Source organism: Periplaneta americana, chromosome 15, assembly GCF_040183065.1.
Source record: "Periplaneta americana isolate PAMFEO1 chromosome 15, P.americana_PAMFEO1_priV1, whole genome shotgun sequence".
NCBI lineage: Eukaryota > Metazoa > Arthropoda > Insecta > Blattodea > Blattidae > Periplaneta > Periplaneta americana.
In genome coordinates, this window is record NC_091131.1 from 61,679,746 (window position 1) to 61,703,748 (window position 24,003).

A 24,003-nucleotide genomic window follows, 5' to 3' on the forward strand; every position below is an offset into this window, starting at 1 on the left:
ATCGGTAAGCAAATTAATTAACCCTGTCGGTAAACTGGTGATTCAGAAAATTGAAAAATAGTAGTTACATGATTCGTACATGTAGTATGTATTTTATTGTTCGACTCCTCAGGAAAGTCGAAGTGCACCCTACTTATCTAATATCACTGCTCACTACCCCCCCCTCCAAAGTCATAAGGGGAGAAGAGCCTATATTGTGCACAAGGTTAAGGTAAGGGAAAAGGTTGTTAGAAGGTTACAGTCATATTGCGTACATATATAGGGTTTATTACTGCGGTCACTGTGAAAGGATCAAACCATCCACGTGAATTTTATGAGTGGATGTTGCAATCCCTCTTAGTTTTTAAAGAAAAGATTTGTATGTATATACGAATAAATTAATTATTATTTTTTTTGTTATTATTCATGTTTTAAATAAAAAGTAGCAATGATTATTTTAATGCAAAATGCATTTAAGATTAAATCTTAAGAATAGGTGTATACTATGTAATTATTTTGAACACATCTAGTTTAGTTAACATTTCGCTTTGATTTCTACTACCGGGTAATTGATATAAACATTTATCATTTTAATCGGTGCCAAAGCAAAATTCAGTCAACTTAGTATTCAGTATTTCTGTCTAATTAATTTACCAACAATAAAAGTGAAAGACTTTGGCATAGGATAATGTAAATGATTTTATCATAACAATGAATAATAATAATAATAATAATAATAATAATAATAATAATAATAATAATAATAATGCACAATTATATTCACTAAATTTAGGTAATATTGTTCGTTCTCTTACGCGGAACTGGACGGCCAGGGAATTTACGTCTAAAATTTTCCTTTCTTCTGCCACAAGATTCATTTTCCCATATGTACGTTTTCAAAATGTGTACACGTTCACGCGTTGAATATATAACCTTTTCAAAAAACATAATAAACTGCACTTATTCTTAGCTGAATCCCTGTATGCCTTTTCTATCGGTGTCAAGGACAGACTGCAGACTGGTACAGCTAATTTGGAGGACCAGGGATTCAGCTATAACGCAGTGATCTCTCTCTTTTTTTTCTTATTCCGTGTCTCTTGCGTACACAAAAAGAGCTGATGCCTGAAGGATAACATAACACCAGACAGGAGTGATGAAATAATCTATGTGAAGATTATTATTTTTTTAATCCTACAGAATGCATCTCTTATGGTACCAATTAATATTAGAGGAGAAAAATTCGTTTTGATCCTACAGAATACATCTGTTATGGTAACAATATTAGAGGAGAAAAATTCGTTTTGATCCTACAGAATACATCTGTTATGGTAACAATTAATATTAGAGGAGAAAAATTCGTTTTGATCCTACAGAATACATCTGTTTATGGTAACAATATTAGAGGAGAAAAATTCGTTTCTATCCTACAGAATACATCTGTTATGGTAACAATATTAGAGGAGAAAAATTCGTTTTGATCCTACAGAATACATCTGTTATGGTAACAATTAATATTAGAGGAGAAAAATTCGTTTTGATCCTACAGAATACATCTGTTATGCTAACAATTAATATTAGAGAAGAAAAATGGCAGTTGACAATATAAAATGTCAACATATATGCCCAACTGGAAGTCAGGCCACAAAGGGAAAAAAACACTGGAGGAGAGGGGTTGGTTTGATCCGGTGCTGTGGATTGGACTTCGGCGTAGCTCAATGGTGAGAGCGCTTGGTACGTAGAAACATGGACCCGGTTTCGATCCCCGGCGCCGGAGCGAATTTTTCTCCTCTAATAATAAGTAATGAAATAACCTTAGCATTAGGCGATTCAACAGCCATGCAGATAAGGCGAGACGAACTAGTGTGAATAACCGAATCGACATCTTTAGGCCTAGTGGATAGTCATGAAATATGGATGTTACACTACTAGACCCACGATATTGTACTAAAATTAAAAAAATATTTTTTCGACATTTTCTATTTCTTTCTTTCTTTAGGATCAAAGCGCGATGTGCCTATCCCGAGGTCGCCGAGGTCATCAACTTCTTGGTTTCTTTCTTATCAATACTCTATATTTGTATGAGAAATTTTTTTCTGTGTTTATTTTCGTTAGGTACAAATATCGAAAAGGACTGACTGTGGTGAAAAATTTGAGCAAAACTCAGTCTGATAAAAAGAAACTAGTTTGAGTCATGCAAATCCCAGTGCTTCATCAATAATACTTTTGACACTTCCATTCTACCCTTATTTTAAAAATACAATATGTAGGATATTTTACTTTTCCATTAAGCGTGCATATTTATAAGGTTATTAAAAAGTAAGTTACATTTTGACGTCACCATAATCTTTTTAAGAATTAAGATATACACAAAACAAGAACACACTTATACTCATAAAGATATGGAGTTTATTGGATGCAATTTAAATGTTGAATATGTCCGCCATTTTGTTCTGCAACAATTTTTCTTTTATGTTTTGAACAACATTTACTAATAGATCTGGTGGAATATTTGCAATTTGTTGCGAGATTGCATATTTTAGTTCGTCGGTAGTCGTAGGATTAGTTACAAAAACTCGGTCTTTTAAATAACTCCACAGCCAAAAATCTGCTGGATTGATATCGGGGGAACGCGCTGGCCAGGTGTTAGGAAAATGTCTGCTTATTATGTTTACTATCTTCATTTTGATGTAACACTTCAATAACATTAACATCATTATCCAGTGTGGGTCTTTTAGACTTTTTCTCATTCGTGACACAACCAGTTTATCTCACGTTGTACATTAACTTTCTGTAAAGTTGTAAACTGCACGGACCAATTCTTAAATTATGTTTGCCGTTTGTTAAACTTCTTTTACATTGATAATAACACTGAACAAGACTAATTCGATCTTGTAAAGTCAAAATTATTTTAAAACACAATGATAGTGATTTAAGAATTCAATAAGAAGTAAATTTACTTTTGACACTTTATAAACAAAACCTGTTACCTTGTTAACCAAATAAAAAAAGTGTGATAAATGAACAGATCCCGTTGTTTGATACATACAAATGTGTTATCATTTTGTGTATACGTTAATTAAATATGTGTATATATATATATATATATATATATATTTTTTTTTTCAAAAATATTGTCTTTAAAAAAATTATTTTCCTCCGGTAACCTTCAAAATTTCAGATATTTCTGGTGCTTAAAGACAATTAGAATGTGTCATCATCAGGGGAAAAAGGTTGGAAAAGTGATATAGATGATGTATTATTTCAGGAGAGCCCTGGCCTGCTGATGCTACGAACTGCTCTTTACGATCTCGTTTGCCGGCTGAGAGGAGGTTATAATCAAAGGAAGACACCACTTCGTCCGGTGAGTAAACTTAACCCCGTATTATAGTGGTGGAAAAATTCATTATCGTTTGCTTTAAATGTTATCTCAAGGAACTGTTTTCAGAAGAAAAATTAATTCACTTACATACGGCGTGGATACTTGTCAGTCGAACAAGAATTAATACTGTTTTCATTGAAGTACGTGTGAAGACCACAATTTTTCGGAAGTAGGATGCAGGGTGTAATCTACTTTCCGGGAACGCGTGATATCCTCTTACCATGCGAAACTAATTCGTGATGCTGGCATTATAGTCTGCATCACCTGGTGGACTATTTTAGCGTCGAATTGATGATGGCGAGATGGTATTGGCGAAATGAAGCCGTAGATTCGCCATGTAGCTACCTGATGTTCGCGTTACGGACTGAGAAAAACTTAGAAAAATCCTAAGAAGGTAATTAGATCAAGTGACAATCGAACACACGCACAAGAGCGGGTCAGCAAGTAACGTCTGAGCTACGTCTATTATAATACAGTGCTATCCAAGTGTTTTGTAATTAACAAGAAATGCTCGGCAGGCTAGCCAATCGGAGTCACTTAATCCCTTTTTTTCAATAAGTTGTCGGATTTGCTTTAGCAGTACATAACATCTTGCCAATCTGTGACCACGGCTCAGCCATGTTACTTTTGCGTGGTAAATCATGTCACCATATTCAGTGTTAGTTTCATGTAAGAACATTTGAAACTTGGAGGGGGATCGTCATCATTCCTGTATAACTCCGACATGCAAAACACACCGCCTGTACTTATACTACAGAGTTTTTCCGGTTTAAGTTGAATTCTATCAACAGTTTTGATCGTCTCTGCTCCGAATTAAGTTAGATTTTACTTATACTACAAAGTTTTGTCAGTAGTTTTTACTTACACTACAGAGTTTTGCCGGTTGAAGTTGAATGCTATCAACAGTTTTGATCGTCTCTGCTCCAGAAGGAGTTAGTTTTTACTTATAATACAACAGAGTTTTGCCAGTTGAAGTTGAATGCTATCAACAGTTTTGATCATCTCTGCTCCGGAAGAAGTTAGTTTTTACTTACACTACAGAGTTTTTCCGGTTGAAGTTGAATGCTATTAACAGTTTTGATCATTTCTGCTCCATAAAAGTTAGGTTTTACTTACACTACGGAGTTTTGCCGGTTGAAGTTGAATGCTATCAACAGTTTTGATCGTCTCTGCTCCAAAAGAAGTTAGATTTTACTTACACTACTGAGTTTTGCTGGTTGACGTTGAATGCTATCAACATTTTTGATCATCTCTGCTTCGGAAGGAGTTAGTTTTTACTTAAACTACACAGTTGTAATGGTTGAAGTTAAATGTTATCAATAGTTTTTATCGTCTCTGCTCCGAAAGAAGTTAGATTTTACTTACCCTGCAGAGTTTTGCCGGTTGAAGTTGAATGCTATCAACAGTTTTGATCATCTCTGCTCCGGAAGAAGTTAGTTTTATTTACACTACAGAGTTTTGCCGGTTGAAGTTCAATACTATCAACAGTTTTGATCGTCTCTGCTCCGAAAGAAGTTAGATTTTACTTACCCTGCAGAGTTTTGCCGGTTGAAGTTGAATGCTATCAACAGTTTTGATCATCTCTGCTCCGGAAGAAGTTAGTTTTACTTACACTACAGAGTTTTTCCGGTTGAAGTTGAATGCTATCAACAGTTTTGATCATCTCTGCTTCGGAAGGAGTTAGTTTTTACTTAAACTACACAATTTTAATGGTTGAAGTTAAATGTTATCAATAGTTTTTATCGTCTCTGCTCCGAAAAAAGTTAGATTTTACTTACCCTACAGAGTTTTGCCGGTTGAAGTTGAATACTATCAACAGTTTTGATCGTCTCTGCTCCATAAGAAGTTAGTTTTTATTTATATTTCAGAGTTTTTCCAGTTGGAGTTGAGTACTATCAACAGTTTTGATCGTCTCTGCTCCGTAAGAAGTTAGTTTTTATTTATACTACAGAGTTTTGCCAGTTGAAGTTGAATGCTATTAACAGTTTTGATCGTCTCTGCTTCGGAAGAAGTTTAATTAGTTTTTCACAGTCTGCATAACACCACAGGTTTTTGTTTTTACTTTTGCACAGTCTCCCTATATGTACACTGCAATGCAGTTTATGTACAGTCCTCTCTAAAGTTTCGACTTGCTATATTATCAAAAGTTTTGATAGTCTCTGCCTCGGTTGAAATTAATAAGGGATAAAAATGAGATAGTCCAAAGCCCACTTTTAACAAAAATTGTTTTTTTTTTTTGTGCCGGTATATTTCTTATACATATGGGAAATCTACTAGTAATATTTTATAAAATTTACTCAACAAATGACGTAGGCCTAAGTATACGCTGAAGAAGTTATGATACCGCACCTAATAGCATTGGACTCTATTAAACTTTTAATACGCTCTCCTGTGAAATTTTCTCTGTATGTCTTAGGACTATAATTATCATTCTCACAAATTCAATTTTTATCGCAGTGTGCATAACACTACCGGGGTTTGTAGCTTCAGCTCAGTTATTCTGTATGTAGAATGCAAAGTAGTTTATGTAGGCCTACAGTTCCCTGTAAAGTTTCCACTTGTTTCGTTAGAAGTTCGTCATTCCTGTGTAACACCGCCTGTGGTTAAACTGCAGTGTTTTGCCAACTGAAGTTCGGTGCTGTCAACAGTTTTTACAGTCTCGTCAAAAAAGTGATTACATTTTGTTGCGCCATGGATACGTCTCACTAGATTTCCGTATAAAATTCCAAATACAATATGCTCAATGATTATTTCTCCGAAAGAAAACAATCTCCGGAATGCAATATCTGGTATCCATTTTCCAGAATACTACTTTCCCGAATATAAAATGTTAAATAAAATTCTAATAAATGGATATATTCAATGTAGTTTCGGTGTAATTTTTTCTTTCGTTCTCCACAACTAAATAAATATATTGATTTCTCAGCAACTGCTCCATATTTAGTTCTGGATAGCCATGAACTGCTTCTTTAAGATTAGCTTCAACAATCTCCTCTTGAGCTTTTTCTCTGTGTTTTGGTGCATGTGATTGTGACGAATATAGTCTTTCATGACAATATTATCCCTGCGTCCTGCGGTAATCGAACTGGCCTTACTCTTTTCCTGGCCTAGTCTTTGACAATATCAATAAACCTTACTTTCACTTTTATAATATAGGGTGTAACTAAAATGTATGTAAAAACTTTAGGGGAATATTACTCAAATATAGAGGATGAAAAAACGTTACATGAATATTGATCCGGAAACACTTTATTTCCTTTACCGTGTATAATATATAGGCTGTAGATAGAGGAGAAATTGTAACGATCTAGTACCAGTAGATATAATTTCTGATTTCGCATCAATGTTGTAAAAATGTTAATTGTGTAGACAAACAAGCTGTGATTACTATGCAATGACAACAAAAACGATTTATAATTATTGTCCCAGGCTTCACTGTGGTATCCTTATTTCGGAGAATTTCAGGAAAAGTATCTACGTATTCGGGTTTTTGGGCATTGGGGAAATTGGATCGGGGAGGGGGAAGGATACGAAGTGGTTTCGGGGAAAATGGAGTCAGGGAAGTGGGTTCGGGAAAATGATCTTTCTAGAAAATAGCTAATCGGGACGTTTGATTCAGAAAAATTGTCTGGAATGGTCTCACTATTGTAAAATCTATTGTAACTAAGAAATTAGTTTCCTCTCTTCCAACAAATAGCAGCAACTGTGCAGTATATCCGCTTTATCTATACTCACACTACAGAAGCAATGGAAGAATATTCAGGACGTAACATAATCTGTAATGCAATGATTTTACACTAATAAAAAAAAGGTAATGTTCCGACTTTCTCATGACATAGTCTGTTCTGTACATTGTGCCTTTATTGAAGATATAAATTGTTAGCAAAGGTGAAGTGATTTAAGCAATGTCCCGCTTCTGCCAGACTCCGCGCGACAGGAAAAAATGAATCAATACTACGCAAAAGATTGAATCAACTCACGATATACTTACTGGAACATTTACTACAAGTAAAAATTCTATGATATAGCCGTATTGTCACGGAATTGTAACTACTTCTGAAGAATCAACTATAAGTAACGTGATTTTGTTGAAACTTCTGCCTAGGAAAAATGCATCCTTGACTACAAAGTGCCGCTCAGTAGCAGAGCATCACGTAAAAGACAATGTTTCTTTCCAGGATGCAATGTCCTGCAGTCGGTTCTCCTGTTAGCTTCACATTATATATTGGGGTTGGTTTCTGCAACGTAGGTTTACAGGATCATGTCCCTGCAACGTTTTTTTTTCTGTTAATAAACTCCATGATGATTCAGGCCTAGCAAGAGTATTTTTTTTCCAGACCATTTTCTTAATAATAATCATTTGTAATCCATAAGAACTCGCCTGTATTTAGAACACTGTATGTAGGATATTGTTTCCTTTAAAATGCCTTGACCTTCAATACCTTTAAGGAATGCCTTAAGTTTCGTCCCGTTAGATTTTAAAGTAATAGATACATAAATTGTTGTCGGCTTGTGAGAAATGCTTCGAAAGTTCGGAAGGGCATAACAGTGACACAGAGTGAATTCAGATGATCTACTTTTGATACTCCTTACTTTCAAGTGTAATTAATTATCCTGTTTATATGTAAGTGCATTCAGAAAGTGTGCAATAAAAATTAAGATGATTTAATGAAGCAGTGTTTGCTAGGTGTTAAAAAATTTGAAATTCATAAAATTGTAAATTTTTGATAATTAACACTGTAATATTATATTTAAAACTTAAAAATGACTTGCAAGATTATCATTTTAACAATATCTAGACAAATACCACATAATGCAATAAATATTAAGTACAGTGGGATCGAGAAGTCTCTCCGCAGTTTATGTAACCACGGTGTAGCCGAGAATCCACTAGGCAGAGAATTCAAGTGGCAGCACTGGCAGCTAAGCATATGATTAACTGGGGATGTGAGATTGTCAAATTGGAATTAATGGGAGAGTGCCAACTTTATACAGGATTACGTGCGAACGTTCTACAGGATTACTAGAACTAATGTAGCTGCGGAGGGACTTTCCAATGGTACTGTAGGAACACCTCACGCGAGTACTAATGTTAGGAAGAACTGCGCGACTTCCTACGTGTTAATGAGATTTAATAATGTGCTCCGATCATAACTGAGTATTTTACTTCTATTACTTATTATTTTGGATAAAATGTCCTTAATTTCCAAAAGAAAGAGGCAGGGTTATTATATAGAATATAGAGTTAGGAATTGAGAAAATGCTTTTTTCAAATACAGGAAAATTTATCGCATTAATTATTTTTATGCGTACTTGATTCGTATTAAACATTTTTTACTTTTATGTTTTCAAATACAACATGTATTTTAATAAGGAGTTTTTGTTTTATTTTATGAATCATCTCACGACGCCCCTCAGGTTTATACTACCACCTAAGGAGTCGCGACCCACACTTTGGAAACCAATGCCCTAGACTATGCCGATAGCGAATATGTTGTACAAACAACTAGAAAATGAATGACACAATGCAAAAAAATAATTTATTATACAAAAAAATAGCGATGAACAAAAAACAACTCATAATCACAGCATATGAAAGCCCTACTTGTCAGTATGTCCTCGCGCATGCCTGACGAGATGTCCGCGTTGAGCAAATGCTTTCCCGCACGTGTTGCACGAATACGGCTTCTCTCCAGTGTGGTAGCGAATGTGTCTGTCGAGTTGGCCCCTCTGTGCAAAACACTTCCCACATAATGCGCACGTGTAGGGCTTCTCTCCAGTATGAATGCGCCCATGCGTGACGAGGTGCCCGCGATGACCGAAGCCTTTACCGCAGACGTTGCATGTGTACGGTTTCTCTCCGGTGTGACTACGATCGTGCGTGACAAGGTTGCCGCGGTGAGCGAACTCTTTACCGCAGACAGTGCAGCGGAATGGCTTCTCTCCGGTGTGACTGCGTCCGTGCATGTGCAGGTCCCCGCGCCGCGCGAAGGCATTGCCGCACACGTTGCACTTGTAGGTCTTCTCTCCCGTGTGGACGCGCATGTGGCTGACTAGGGTCTTGCGGTAAGCGAAGCCGCTGCCGCATATGTCGCACAGGAACGGCTTCTCCTTCAGCACTTTGCGTCGTCGCACGAACACGTTGGATCGCCTGATGAAATGGTTCTCGTATTCCGTGGAGCCAGCACCGTCGCAAGCAACTGCGTGGAAGCTGTGTGGAAACAAGACAGCTTTGTTAGGCTATGAACTAACATAAGTAAATTTTGGAAGACATACTGACAAGTACTCTAATTCAGATTTACATAATATACAGGGACATCATTTTATTTTTACTTCAATTTTTATTGTACCTGAATTTTTGAATGTACTTCACTCCCACCCCTTCTACTAATGAAGTTCCAACTGTCCTTCACACAGAACCAAGGCCGCATATAGTAAACAGAACTGAGTTAGTGAGTATAGTACGTTCCATAAATATGTTCGCGTTCTCCAGTGACGAAAGAGCTTTCAATATTGAATCATATTTACGCACAGGTACTGTCGTCCATTTGCCTACGTCGCATCCCGATTTCCCCACCTGCTTCTGTTCACCCCTCTGTAAAGACTAGTGGCTGGGCTGTCTTAGCTCTTTTCTGAAAACATTAATTTCTGTTAGGAATTGGACGTCTACGTAATATTATACAACTGTTTAAAATAACTTAAATAAAAGGGCTTCGTTAAGTAATTAACCGTCACGTGATTTCCTCCCTTTCTACGATTTTGCGACATAACTACTTGGACGGACAGTAGATAGCATGTCTGAGTAATTTTATCTTTTCGGATCGGGCGGAAGTGAAAACTGAATTTACAGTACGTAAGGTACTCTTTTATAGAGTAGGTACAGAATTATTTCAACATGAGTTACTAGTACGAAGGACGAAACTGGTAACTGGAATTAGATGCAATAGTTTACAGTGCGACAATATGCACAAAAGATCTGAAGCCTGTATCGAAATGAACGGCCATCATTTTCAAAAATGTGTTTAAATAGTCTATCCATATTATGATTGGGTGTGTTTAAATAGTCTATCCATATTATGATTGGGTGGCCGGGTAGCTCAGTTGGTAGAGCAGCTGGCTACGGACTGGAAGGTCCGGGGTTCCATCCCAGGTGGTGACAGGAATTTTTCTTGTTGCCAAACTTTCAGAACGGCCCCAGGTTCACTCAGCCTCCTATAAAATTGAGTACCGGGTCTTTCCCGGAGGTAAAAGGCGGTCAGAGCGTGGTGCCGACCACACCACCTCATTCTAGTGCCGAGGTCATGGAAAGCATGGAGCTCTACCTCCATGCCTCCCAAGTGCCTTCATGGCATGTTACGGGGATATCTTCACCATTACCCTTATCCATATTATGATTATTTTTCAATTTAACTTCATTCTCTATATTGTACGCTAATGTGCTGTAACAGTACAATATACACTGCATAATTAATAAGTCCGAATGGATAGCTCAATTCATTAGTAAAAACACTAAGTGTTAATACAGTATTGTATTTATTTATTGGGTTATTTTACGACGCTGTATCAACATCTAGGTTATTTAGCGTCTGAATGAAATGAAGGTGATAATGCCGGTGAAATGAGTCCGGGGTCCAGCACCGAAAGTTACCCAGCATTTGCTCGTATTGGGTTGAGGGAAAACCCCGGAAAAAACCTCAACCAGGTAACTTGCCCCGACCGGGATTCGAACCCCGGCCACCTGCTTTCGCGGCCAGATGCGCTGACCGTTACTCCACAGGTGTGGACTACAGTATTGTATTTTGATTAAACAAAAACCTAATGAAAATTATCAAACTCAAAATTGCGATATTTCCTAGTTTATATAAATGGATGAACTACTTTTCTTCCTTCCTATACCTAGTAAAGTGATTTGTATTTTATGCCAGTATCATCGAACTCCAGTCTTGGAAGGGGGAGCAAGCGGTGTTTCCGGTTCTAGACCTTAATCCAAAGATATAGCCAGGTTAATATTAAAAATGTTAGTAAAAATAAAATGATGTCCCTGTGTAAACTATGCATAAGAATTATCTTTATAATCTATTCACTTGTTCATTTCTGATTATTGTAAAGCAGTCAGAGAAACTTGGATGACTCTCACCTTGACTGGAGCATATTAGGGTCTTCCATTGTTACTTCATTCTTGAGGTCATATTCGGCAGTAGGAATATCCCAAGTGTCCTCCTGTTGAAGATACAAGTTAAACACAGTGTATGTAAAATTCTTTAGGATGATTATAATTCGCGCACAAGCCCTCCATAGCCTGATTCTTAAAGAAAAAAAAAGTAAGTGAAGTATCTTAAATAACAAAAAATTTTTGACTTTTGTTTTCGAGTCACAACAGTCAAATGAAGCAACAATCTAATGTCTTTTTTAATTGAATAAGTTGTCCAAATCGTCACCCGTTCATTCTGAGACGATAAGCATCTCACCACAGACATGGTGTTGTAAAACGTGTTAGTGTTGTAATAAGCCTTGCCATTCTGTTTTCGAATCATGGGATGTACTGCGTACACATGATCCTTCTGTTGCTACTATAGAAAAAAATACATTAGAGTTATATTTGGCGACCGAGAGACCATGTGATTGGTTCCCTGCTCAATTCAGCTCAAGAAAAGACTCTATTCTAGTCCTTCTGATCCTGCTTCGTTTAACCTCTGGTTTGAATAACTTTAATCTGGACAGAGTATCGTATATTTTGAGCAGCAATACCAGTTCGACTGTTACAGGCATCTAAAGTTAACATTTCGTCTTGTGTTATTCCATGATAGTTTGATTACAATATAATTTTGCTCTGCTTTACTCCCTCTCTATTCAATGTCCCTAAAACCCATAGTAATAAACAAATTGCCGTTGAGACTTGTATCTCCATATATAGTGCGCGGTATATACAGTGCGTCTAGAGATGGAGTGGTCTTGCCGGCTGTTTACATGTAAATCTGGCAGTAGATGCGGCAACTCTAGCCCAGTCCAAGGCCGCCGTGGTCCACTCTATCTCTAGACGCACTGTACAACTTATCGGCATTATAAGCGGTCGTAGCGCGCGTTTAATGGGGAGATCCGACTGCTCTTTCGCACGGGAGGAAAACGAATCCGCGGTAAATGACAGTTATTTAGGCCTATATCCTGTAAAAATAATGCATCGATAAGAGATAAAAACAAAACGTTACGTTGCTCTTACCTTTTATGAAAGCATATGTTAAAAATGATGTCCACCTTTCTGGATAAAAGAATCACATCGGAGAAACTTACAGATATTCAGTCAAGAATGCAGCTAAGTCCTAGGAAATCTTCACGCCGATTAGCATTAAGAGGACTGAAAATGCTGCACTTTTTAGGGCCGTATTCATAGACATTCTTAGAGCGGGCTTCCGGTGGATGATCAGCGAACTAACGATTTTCGTATTCATAAACCAGTGTTAGCGATATGATAATTATGATATGAATCCCGTACAAGTAACCAGTCGATAGCCGGGGCTAGTTTACCACGCTCGTAGCGCGGGCTAGCGAAATGTCTATGAATAGCACCCTTTAGAGAGTGACAGTGGTTCATCCATTACAGCAAGGGGATCCAGCAGTGTATTTTTATGAGTGGATGCTGCAAACTGTTCATGATGGTACTGTTGATCTATCTTAATTAATGACGGAGAAGCTTGGTTCCATTTAAACGGTTTGTCCACTCCATTGGGACACTGAAATCCCTAATTTAATGCGTGGACTGCCTTTACACGGTCAGAAAGTGGGTGTATGGTGCATTACTGCGCGCAGTGTAATTTTGGTCCCAACATACTGCGACTTTTTTTTTTTGTAATAGGCCTATTGACTGAAGATGAAAAAAGTCTGCTTACTCTCAGCAGGATAACAGCACTGCACATACAACCGCTATATCGTTAAAAACATTAGGGAACGTGTTTGATCATCGCGCAATTAGTCGCGGACGTTCGCCCGTTCGTTTTCCGGATTTAAATGTTTGTGATTTTTATCTATGGGGGAATATAAAACAGAAAGATTTTGTGAACAATAAACAGTCTTGAAGAGCTGGAGAAATTGCAAATAGAGAGTTGCAGAAGGTGTTTTAGAATTTTCTACACAGATGTGATTCTTATATCCAGAAAGGTGGGCATAATTTTGAACATATGCTTTGATAAAAGGTAAGATCAACATAATGTTTTCTTATTACCTCTTACCTTACCGGTGCATTATTTGTACGAGACTTTAAACCTATATCACCGTCATTCACTGCCGATTCGTTCGCGAGAGAGCTGTCGGATCTCCCCACTGAACACTCGCGCTACTACCGCTTAGACTATAATACCGATAAATTGTGTATACAGCGCACTGTATTAGTAATATCTTACGTAAAAGTTGATTTTTTTTCTTTTCAAAGAATCACACTATCAACAGCTTGTGCGCGATTCTGTATTCTCTCTGCATATTCACAAACATATAGACACGTACATTATGTGAAAAATAAATCAATTCTACTAAACATTCTGTGAACAGTTAACTTATATTATATGTGTTCACGGAAACTATCATAGTAATATCACAGTCTAGTATATACAGTCACGAAGCTTGAGTTGTGAGGGTACTAGGAACAATAGACTGTGCCGGTACTTACTATTTCGCATTGTCTGTAATGGGGCGATAGTAGCGATCCTAGTGGTTAGCAACTATCTATGGATGCATATTTCCTACATATTGAACTTTGTGACTGTATATACTAGACTGTGGTAATATACAATATGTCTATCCTCTTCCTATGTACTCGCCACTAAATCCAAAGTCTGTGTGTCCAAGGACAAGGATATTGGTAATCATCCACGGATTAAATATTTTGACCTGTCCAACCAAAAATATTGTTCTCTCTTGATCTTTTATGTCCGGATTCTTCGATCTGCTTGTTGCTTCTCTAACTTTTTCTTTTCTTTTTCATTCAAGAAAGTTTGAGAAGGAAAATATTTTTCGATGCTCTTTCTTTCTTTTTGTGTATCTTAAATTCATACGGTAGCATATGTGATGCAAAAAATTAAGTACCGTCTTGACGATTTAGTAGAAAATTCGGTCAAGCGCCATATTAGTTATCAATAAGTAGGCTTGCCAACCGTCCCGTTTTTTCCGGGACAATCCCGATTTCGACCATTGCATCCCGCGTCCCGAAATAATTTGCACATGTATCAAAATATCCCGATGTCATGGTATATTAGGCATTTACAGCTGATTTTCGTTCCTATCAGATTGTTGGATTTACTCTGGATTGGAAGATAATTCCGCACAGTTTCATACAGACATGCTTACGAAATGGAGAAATGATTCTAGTACGCATGATCAAGGCAGAAAGTTAATTCTCGTTGATGTGTCAACAGAGTAACGGGTGCAATGATCATAATACACAAGTTAGGGCAGGTTTGATCACAGGATACTTACTGAATCATCTATCCTCTGTGGTTATCTTATGCACTTTGACTTTAGTTTGGCGCCATTCAGTATTATGTCCACTTTGTTCCACTTGATGCGTCATTCATTGTTTTCGGCGGAAAAGTGGGGGGGGGGCAAAGACAGATTTATATGATCACTTCTACGATAGATATAGACTCTAGATATAAACGAGGACAACAACAAAGACTTGTAAAATACCACAGCCCCTCACGTGTGATACGATCTGATAGTTCTAGTGATAAATCACGTAAACGTCTCTGTGTTTTCCGAGAAGAGTGGCTGAAATATTTTGTTACGTAGGTTAGGTTAGTTCAGGTTAGGTCATATTAGGTTAGTAATTACATCAATAAGATGGTTCCTAGTTTCCAAAGCGTTAACATTTCTTTTATAAGAGATTTAGGCTATACTGTTTTTCAACTTGTTTTGTATTCATTTTGCCAATGACGTGGTTCTCTTAAAATATACATATACTGTTATAAGAGTACTACTGTTGAACATGTGGATTGATAGGTGGAAATAATTAGTGCAATAAAATTGACAGTAACGTTTGTGTCCCTAATTTTTACTTACGAAAGTTGGCAAGCCTAAATAAGTCTTGTCGGTTTATGTTGCAACTTTCAGAAGTTTATGTAAAAAATGTGATTTCTATGATTAGTTAATTTATTTCTGTCTTTATGAATTGCAGTCTGTAATTATGACTTTACTTATCTTGCCATGGTTGAAAAACTGAAAAATATGTTCCAAGAACGAATAGGAACAGAGGTAATGAATAAATGTGATAAGGAAAAATCGGCTATTATTTGCTATTAACTGGATTATACATATTTAGAAAATATACTCAACTTCATTTATTATTATTATTATTATTATGATTATTATTATTACTACTATTATTATTATTATTATTATTATTATTATTATTATTCATTTCCCCTTCGACGTTGAAAATTTTAGGTTGCATACAAAATTCTGTTTACAGTTAGGAATACCATAGATAGATGTTTAAATGTACAGCTCATGCATTTTGTCAAGACACTTGCGATGTGCACTACGGGAACAACGTTTCTATGGAGGGGGTAGGAATAGAAGGGAAGGACGGGCGTGTGTCTACCGAGTTCAAGGCAAAGACTAACCCATTCCTCTGTAATTCGTAAGTAGACTCATTGGATCTCGTGCGCAGCTCTGTAGGAAGAGTGGGGGAGTGTCTGGAAATAATGCATGCGCTGTATTATACACGCAGAAATGGTCACATGAAATATGGAAGCAGCATTTTATATTGGGTTGCTGCAAAAGTTCGTAGAATTTTTCTCTGTGAGATGAACAGAAGATAGAAATGAATCCGTAATATATTCTCCTACATTACCTATGACTCTCTGCCAACACCGTCACAATTTTTCGATCCCGAGTCTGAAGAAATCTGCTGGTTTGTAGTTAAAAGAAGTTGTCAAACCAAGTTTGTAAAGCATCTTAGTTATCAAAGGGGTTCCCTTGAAGATTGTTGGATAATGAATAGACAAATGTGGCAATCTGTAACACGATCGGGAGAATATGGAGATATGGAATCACCTCCCAACCAAGTTCCTGGATAACTACTTTCGTCATGTCAGCGGAGTGTGGAAGTGCATTATTGTGTTATAGCAGCATTTGATACAGTCTTCCCGATCATTTTTTTCAGTTGCGGCCGCAAGGTGTCTGAGTTGTTGAAAATAGGCCTAAATGTTAGCAGTTATGGTTACATTCCTGGAAGCAATTCGTAGTACACGACACCTTCTTTATCCCACCAGACGCATAACTTCTTTTGTGGATAGACACATAACTTTTGTACGGGGTATCGTTTGTTGAAACGACAGAACCATTTTCTTGCAGTGCTTTCTCCGATGGCATTCTCCTCGTATACGGCACAAATATTTCGAGCCACCTGCGGTGCCTTTGCTCCTCTATGAAACTCAAATAGAAGAATATGTCTAAAGTGTTCGTTTCTTTCCACTTGACATTTCATGTTCTTTGGTCCGCAAATAGCACAAACTTTCTTGAAATCCGCTATTTCCAAGCACCACACTCCAAATAACAAATGACAAACGATAAACAATTTCCTAACAACGGAGTATTGTGATGACGAAGAAAAACGCTAAGAACTTATGCATCAACCGAATACATATTTTCTGATTGACAACTTATTTAATCGGATATTTAAAAAAACCTGTAGATTATATTTGCAATATAGAGAAGTTACGATAGCAGTTTATAGTCACATTAGACATTTTAAGTTATAGCGTACAGAATTTTGCGCTGCAATAATAAAACTTAATATATTTTCGTATCTCAAAGTAGAATTGCAATACGATAGAGCATCTCGTTTAGACACAATGAAAACGTAAACGAAATGCAAGTAACGTGTGGGGGGAGGACGAGCCGTGCGATAAGCACGAGGGATGCACAAGGTTTTAGTTACAATATTTATGGCGAAGCATTAATTGAAATTATATTTTCCAAAAACACACAAAACAAAAGAACAGAAATTGCATAACGTTATCAGACACACATTTTAACAAACGAGCAATTGTAAGAAAATTTGATATGTTATATTGAATTATTTCAATGCTACAATTGCTTGTTTGTTAAAATGCGTCTATGGTAACGTCATGCAATTTGTGTTCTTTTGTTTTGTGTGTTTTTGGAAAATATAAGTTCAATTAATGCTCCGCCATAAATGTTGCAACTAAAACCTTGTGCATCCCTCGTGTTTATCGTACGGCTCTTCCTCCCCCCACACGTTACCTGCATTTTGTTTACGTTTCCACTGTGCCTAACGAGACGCTCTACTGTATTCAGTGCAGGATATATTTTTAAAGTTACCAATAATTAAATCAAGTATGTAGTCTGCTCTAAATACAGTGTAGCCTAATAAACAAAGCACAGAAGAAATAATTCATCGTATTGCACTGATATTTCGCGAAGGAAAGAAGGAAGGGAAAATGTATTTTTCTATCTAAATTTTTATTCAGTTGCTGAAAATAGAAATTTTGACTACTATTTCCATTTCGGGTGGGACACTTCAAAAGTAAGAGAAACCCGTTTTTTTGCGTCATATGGCAATTTTATAGTTGCTACATCTAGTACATGACCCATGATGTTGAAACTGACCTCGGTATCAGGCAGTGTTACTGGCACGACAATTTCCTCTGGCTTGATCTGGCTGACAGGGTTGTCTCTCAAAGAGGGAAACCTTTCTTCTACGTCCAACTGTAAGTCAACCTGGAACAGACATTTCACTAGCTGTTGATCAGAAGCGTAAGACGAAATTACCGTTTAGATGCAATTAAAGTGAGAAAATAGTAAAATAAGATGTACTTTTCTTGGTTATTATACTGTAAAGGTGGAAGTGAAATAGCCTTGCAGATTTTCAGCGTGACTAGCTCATGTTGTATGTAACAGAAAACTGTAATATCATATTCGTGGAAAGTTAATAATTTTTTCAGATTTTTTTTCTCAAACGTTTAACTACCTCTTATTCGGTAACTACTGCGAGTAGATCGTGATTTTTATCCATATCAATAGGAAAACTAATAAATAATAATTTATCCATCTGGCGTATTTCAATATTGTGGACGGTTTTCGTGTAAATTTAATTAAAAAACCTCTAAATTCAAGCAATTGCACGCTGCGAGTTGGTTGCAACACATCGCCAGCTCATCTAGCGAGACACACCGAGTTACCAAGGTCGTTGACCTCTTACATCTGTATCACGAGGAGCGTGTTGTTTGCGGCGATGTTATCGGACTGCTGAAACTTCAAACTTATTTTCTAATTTACCGTGCATTTAATCACAAAACGTAATATAGGTTTTCTATTAATTTCAGTGTACCCTATCGTCCCTTTCAATCTGCAAGGTTATTTCACTTCCATCCTGCATATGCTACTCTTGATGTAAACAACACAAGACAAAATTACATGACCATATCGTTGGGAATGGATTAAAAGACAAACTAATATTATTAATTTAAAATTATATAAAATAATCGCATTAAGAGTTCCTTCATTAGGAAGCGAGATATGAACACCAAGAAAGAGTTATGAATACTGATTAATACAGACGGCTGAGATGAAACTGTTGAGATTGATAGAGTAAATAATGAAGAAACGAGATGGACAATAAACTCAGAGCCTTAATAATATAATATAAAATCGTGATATATTTTACGAATAATTAAGTTCGGAAAATGAATGTAAATTTAATATGAGAAGAAACTCCGAAGGCAGTGAAAGAAGAGTTCAAGAAACGTTCCAACAACGTAAAATCCCGAACTAGTTCTGACACCGTACACAACTGGCGCATGCGTAGAAAGAAGTTCGGTATTAGTTCGGAAAGCGTTCTGATTTGTTTGCTGGAACAAACCTTATATGTAACAACAATTTGAAGGAGAGCAATACAGTAGAACCTCGATAATCCGAACACACTACCGAATGTACGCACAATACCTGAAAGCACAGAAAATGAGAGAATATTGTAAAAGGGGATCCAATGAAGCTGTCTCCTCTACCCGCAATGGTAGGGCCTATGTAAACCTGATAAAACGTTTTTTTAGTAGGTTATTTTACGACGCTTTATCAACATCTTAGGTTATTTAGCGTCTTAATGAGATGTTGATAATGCCGGTGAAATGAGTCCAGGGTCCAGAACCGGATTTTAATGAATGACCCGTCATTTTGAAGCTTGGCATCCAAGAATCTTCAGAATAATAGTAACTTTCAGTGAACCGTTAGTTTTTATATTTTACAAAATCCGTCTTTCGTCAGTTTTGAGAACTAATTGCATTTCTGAATAGAACAAAACACACATTACAATAAACAATACGCTATTACACGAAGGCCATGACCTGCAGGATTACTGACACATTTAGAGCTCGAATTCAGTTTGTTATTAAAAACATGCAGCAGCTATACCAAGATGCTATGTCTATTGTTAGAAAGCATAGCAAACCTGACATTTTTTTTCTTTCGCCTACAATCCACAATGACCTGAAATAGCTATAGCTTTACTCCCACATGAAAAACTCGCTGATCGTCCTGACATTGTTAACTTACTCGGGTTTTCGCGTTGAAATTCAAAAACTGAAAGTGGATAGGTTAAAGAAAAAGTACTTGGCATAAAAAACATTAAGAGGGTGTATGTTTTATTATTATGAAGCAAATAACTTTCAAAATGATTAGTATTCTTCATTGAAAATAAATCTGAAAAAAAATTTATTTGAACATCTAATGAACTTAGTTTGCAGCATTTGCTGCACAAGCCACTAGTAATAATATAAATTGAAGTATAAATTCAAGAGCTCACCTCGCGTTCGTACTTTATGACTGGGAATGGTTCAGCTATGACTTTTTCCTCATGTTTCACTTCTACAAGATGTGATGAATATATGGTTTCAATGTTCACGTCTCTTTCTAATTTAATAACATCCATGTTACAGTGCTACTTGCTACAAAAGCGTAGTTCCAGATAATTGATCATTTAAAATGCAGACGGACAGTCGTGTCATATTGACAAGTATGTAACTATAGTATCACACATTAGAGTGTATTAGTTTACACGATAACATTAAGACGAAATTCTGATGTGTACTAGCAAGGCACTGAACTGGGGAAACAAGGAGCCTAAATGTTACAATTATCTCCTGAAGGGAGATTTATTATTTTTAATAATTTTAAAGAATATGAGACAACCAAGCCAATTTTATAACTCATCGTCCGTTTGTCGAAACAAGGTAATAACGTGGACAACATAACCAAATCCGATAAATTAAGCTGTAATTCAACAGATAACACATAATGGTCGTATCATAAAATGAACACTCGTACTATCAGAATGGGTAGTTTATGTAGCTTGATAATGTAAATAACGTAAAACGAGAACATTATTTTGTAGTCCACAAAAATTGCCACATCGCGAAACGAGTTGTTTTGACCTAAATCTCACAGGCCATGTTGATTGTATACAGGATAAGGGCGTGAGATCTAGCAGGCCGTGAGTTTTCTCTACCGTCACAGTTAGACTGTGATCGTACTCTGTAAAGTTTCCATTCTATCCACGTCTGGCCCATTTACATTTTATTTTGCATTCTGTTAATTCAGATTGGTGTATGTTATGAAGTTTTTTTTTCGTATATTGTCTTAATTATTGTAGATTATGATTACTTAATTGCTAAATGAATTTATAAATATCACTAAATATTAATGAATTTACAAATTTTGGTTTTTCTGTAGCACGCGACACTGAAACTTCCAACTTCAATTTTTCAAAGTTATCCGGTGCGAGAATCTGTGACAAGTTATATTAGGCTTTTCGTATGCCTTGTATATACGAATCTGTAGCAGGTTAGGTTAGTTTAGGTTTTTGGTACGGTATGCCTTGCATATACGAATCTGTGACAGGTTAGGTTACTGGTAGATTAGTTTAGGCTTTTTTATGCCATGCATAGTCGGCCTGGGTAGCGCAGTCGGTATAGCACTGGCCTTCTGTACTCGAGGTTGCAGGTTCGATCCAGGCCCAAGTCGATGGCATTTAATTGTGCTTAAATGCTACAGGCTAATGTCAGTAGATTTACTGGCGTGTAAAAGAACTCCTGCGGGACAAAATTCCGGCACACCGGCGACGCTGATAGGCTATAACCTCGGCAGTTGCGAGCGTCGTTAAATAAACCATAATTTTCCAAATGTCTTGCATATACCAAGTGAAGTGAAATGTGCGTTTCGTGTTATATTGTGAAATGTTCTACCTCTTCATTTCACGTATTAATTCACTTTTACGTTATCTACGCCGATCAATTCTTTCCAATTTTTACCTATTTTGTGATATGTTTTCAGTTGACTGACGTCCTATTATAAGACATGGCGTATGCTGAACCTGGAGTTTGGGTGTTCTGTTAAAATATATAGTTGGTCTATCTCGCACAATTATTATAGGCCTAAGTGAAATATCGAGTCAACATTAACTGCCATTTTTAATATATAATTTAGTATTATTTATAAATAATAACTGTGGGGCGGATGTTGATGACCTAAAAATCTACTTAAAATGATCATTAAAATGCCCTTAAACTAAAGGAAAAATGACATAAAATTAAAAGAAAATGACATTTAAATATTATTCAAAGTACTCGCACCACAAATTCTTAAAAATTAATCACCTTGTTTCAATGACTGCCCTGCAAATGCCGGAGAAAGGAGGCAACTACAAATAACGTTATTCAAAATTGCATTATTTATCATCAAACAATAACCATGGCTAGCAAAATAACCTGTTTGAAGTTCCACAACCCGCTAACTATTTTAAAATTTCATATTGTGAAATAGAAAAATGTCTAGTATATTGTTTGGTTTTTGTTTTATATTGTCGCACTAAATTCGGAAGTGGCGGGGGAAGGTCTACCCTTATTCACTATATGTAATTTCTCTCTCCTAGTGGGCGAGAAGAGAATGGCTTTTGTGAAAGATCTTTTACAGTGTACATTTCCAAGTGCTATTATTATTAAATAAGTAATTTAAATTGTTCACCTGCGCTGGCACACAACTATGAACCCTAGTAAAACCTAAACACAGTAAATTCACTCACACAGACAGTAAACACACACGTCAAACACAATATTTTGTACCGCTATTGACAAGTTGAGCTGCCTGTATACAGGACGACCTGCGAGCTTGAGAGAAGCGAGTATCCCCACCTTGCGCGCGCAGAGAATTATAGCAGTAACTCTCAGCAGGGGATGTTCTTTTGTACGGACAGGACAACCAGACCAGAACTCATCCCACTTCGTCAGGCAGAGTGTACGTTATAAAATGAAAGCCGTTCTGAGGATGGTGTGCACATTCAACCAGCAGGCATTTAAAATATTTAAATGGTAATGAATTAAAATTAGTCTTGAACTATATACGTTAACTTCCAATGAGATTACCACGCATTTAAATTGTGATAAATTAAAATTATTGTTGCATTATATAAAACAATTTAAAATAAAAAATGAGATTACCGAATTTACAGGGTGTCCAGCGCACACCTTGAACATACACAATATACGCCCCTCCTATACGAATTCTTCACATTCCAAACTACCTTCCCTCTGAAAATTATACCTTTTTTCCACTTTTTCCGTCAAAAAACCATCAGTGTCGCGTGGTACAGAAAACCTCAAATTTTGCTAGAAAATGTAAATAGGCTATTTTGGGCTAAACTAGCGAATAGGTACTTCCCTTCGTAATACACCTTGAACTGTTTTCAACTGTTTCTTCAGTCTTCCCAACATAACCTAGAGTGACGTTACGAAAATTTCACGTTAGTGTACACTGGATTTTCTTTTACATTATGTTTTATTATCTTATGCAGGCCCGAATAGATCCAAAGTCGCTAGGCAGTTAACAGAATCGAGCCCCTTTTTTTGTAATGTAGCAAAAAACAAACTTTGAAAGTAGCGTTGAGGTAGTTCCGGTGATTTTTGGAATTAAAATCGTTGAATTCGTAAGGGATTCTCTATGGGAATTCATAAGGGATTCTTTGTAGAGATTTTACTTGATCGTACGTGAAAATGCATAACAAAAGCCTAAACTAACCAAACCTAACCCGTCACAGATTCGTATATACAAGGTGTATAAGTGGAGTACGAAGGAAACTCAGCGCTAGTTTAACCCATACTTTACTTTTATTTGTTATTTATTTAACGTACTTTGACTTCAGAAAGTAGAAAACCAGATTTAGAAATGAAATAGACAAGTACCTACCAACTATATTCTTTTACATATAATTTTTACATTTGTAATTACAAGCTCACATTTTCACGCGAAGAACTTCTCTGGAAAGGAACGGATGACCTCGCTATAGTCCACAGGCTACACTATTTCTGACTCTCTGTAAAGCACAGAGAGTGAATTAATTAAGCCTGTGCTGTTCTAGATCTTAAAAAATTATTTATTCTCTTTAGTGCTGAAAACGACCGTTCTGCCGAACAGATTAACAACAGCATCCGGAGCGTTTTTCTCACGTTTGGATAAATGTCCAAAAATATTTTTTCCCAGGATGTACTTGTATACAGGGTGTTTCAAAAATACGGGGCATAATTTCAGGTATGTATTTCCCACATGTAGACAATCAAAATAGTTCATTACAACATGTGTCCGGAAAT

The 24,003-nt window shown here is 36.6% G+C and overlaps 1 protein-coding gene across 1 annotated transcript; it reads right to left on the minus strand.

The window, feature by feature from the left end:
* Positions 1-8,884: 8,884 nt before the first annotated feature.
* On the minus strand, positions 8,885-20,806 carry LOC138715004 (gastrula zinc finger protein XlCGF7.1-like). The gene is made up of 4 exons (XM_069847378.1): positions 20,169-20,806; positions 17,978-18,088; positions 11,496-11,578; positions 8,885-9,569 (listed from the first exon to the last, which is right to left on the minus strand). The coding sequence occupies exons 1-4, from the start codon at positions 20,292-20,294 to the stop codon at positions 8,960-8,962; spliced, it is 930 nt and encodes a 309-aa protein (XP_069703479.1). The 5' UTR covers positions 20,295-20,806; the 3' UTR covers positions 8,885-8,959.
* Between the last annotated feature and the right edge of the window lie 3,197 nt (positions 20,807-24,003).

Coding starts and splice junctions, on each gene's coding strand:
- LOC138715004 (XM_069847378.1), bottom strand. CDS start 20,294: ATGGATGTTATTAAATTAGAAAGAGACGTGAACATTGAAACCATATAT. Junction 18,089..20,168: donor TCATAAAGTACGAACGCGAG/GTGAGCTCTTGA, acceptor TGTCTGTTCCAG/GTTGACTTACAGTTGGACGT. Junction 9,570..11,495: donor CCTAATATGCTCCAGTCAAG/GTGAGAGTCATC, acceptor GTTTCCACACAG/CTTCCACGCAGTTGCTTGCG.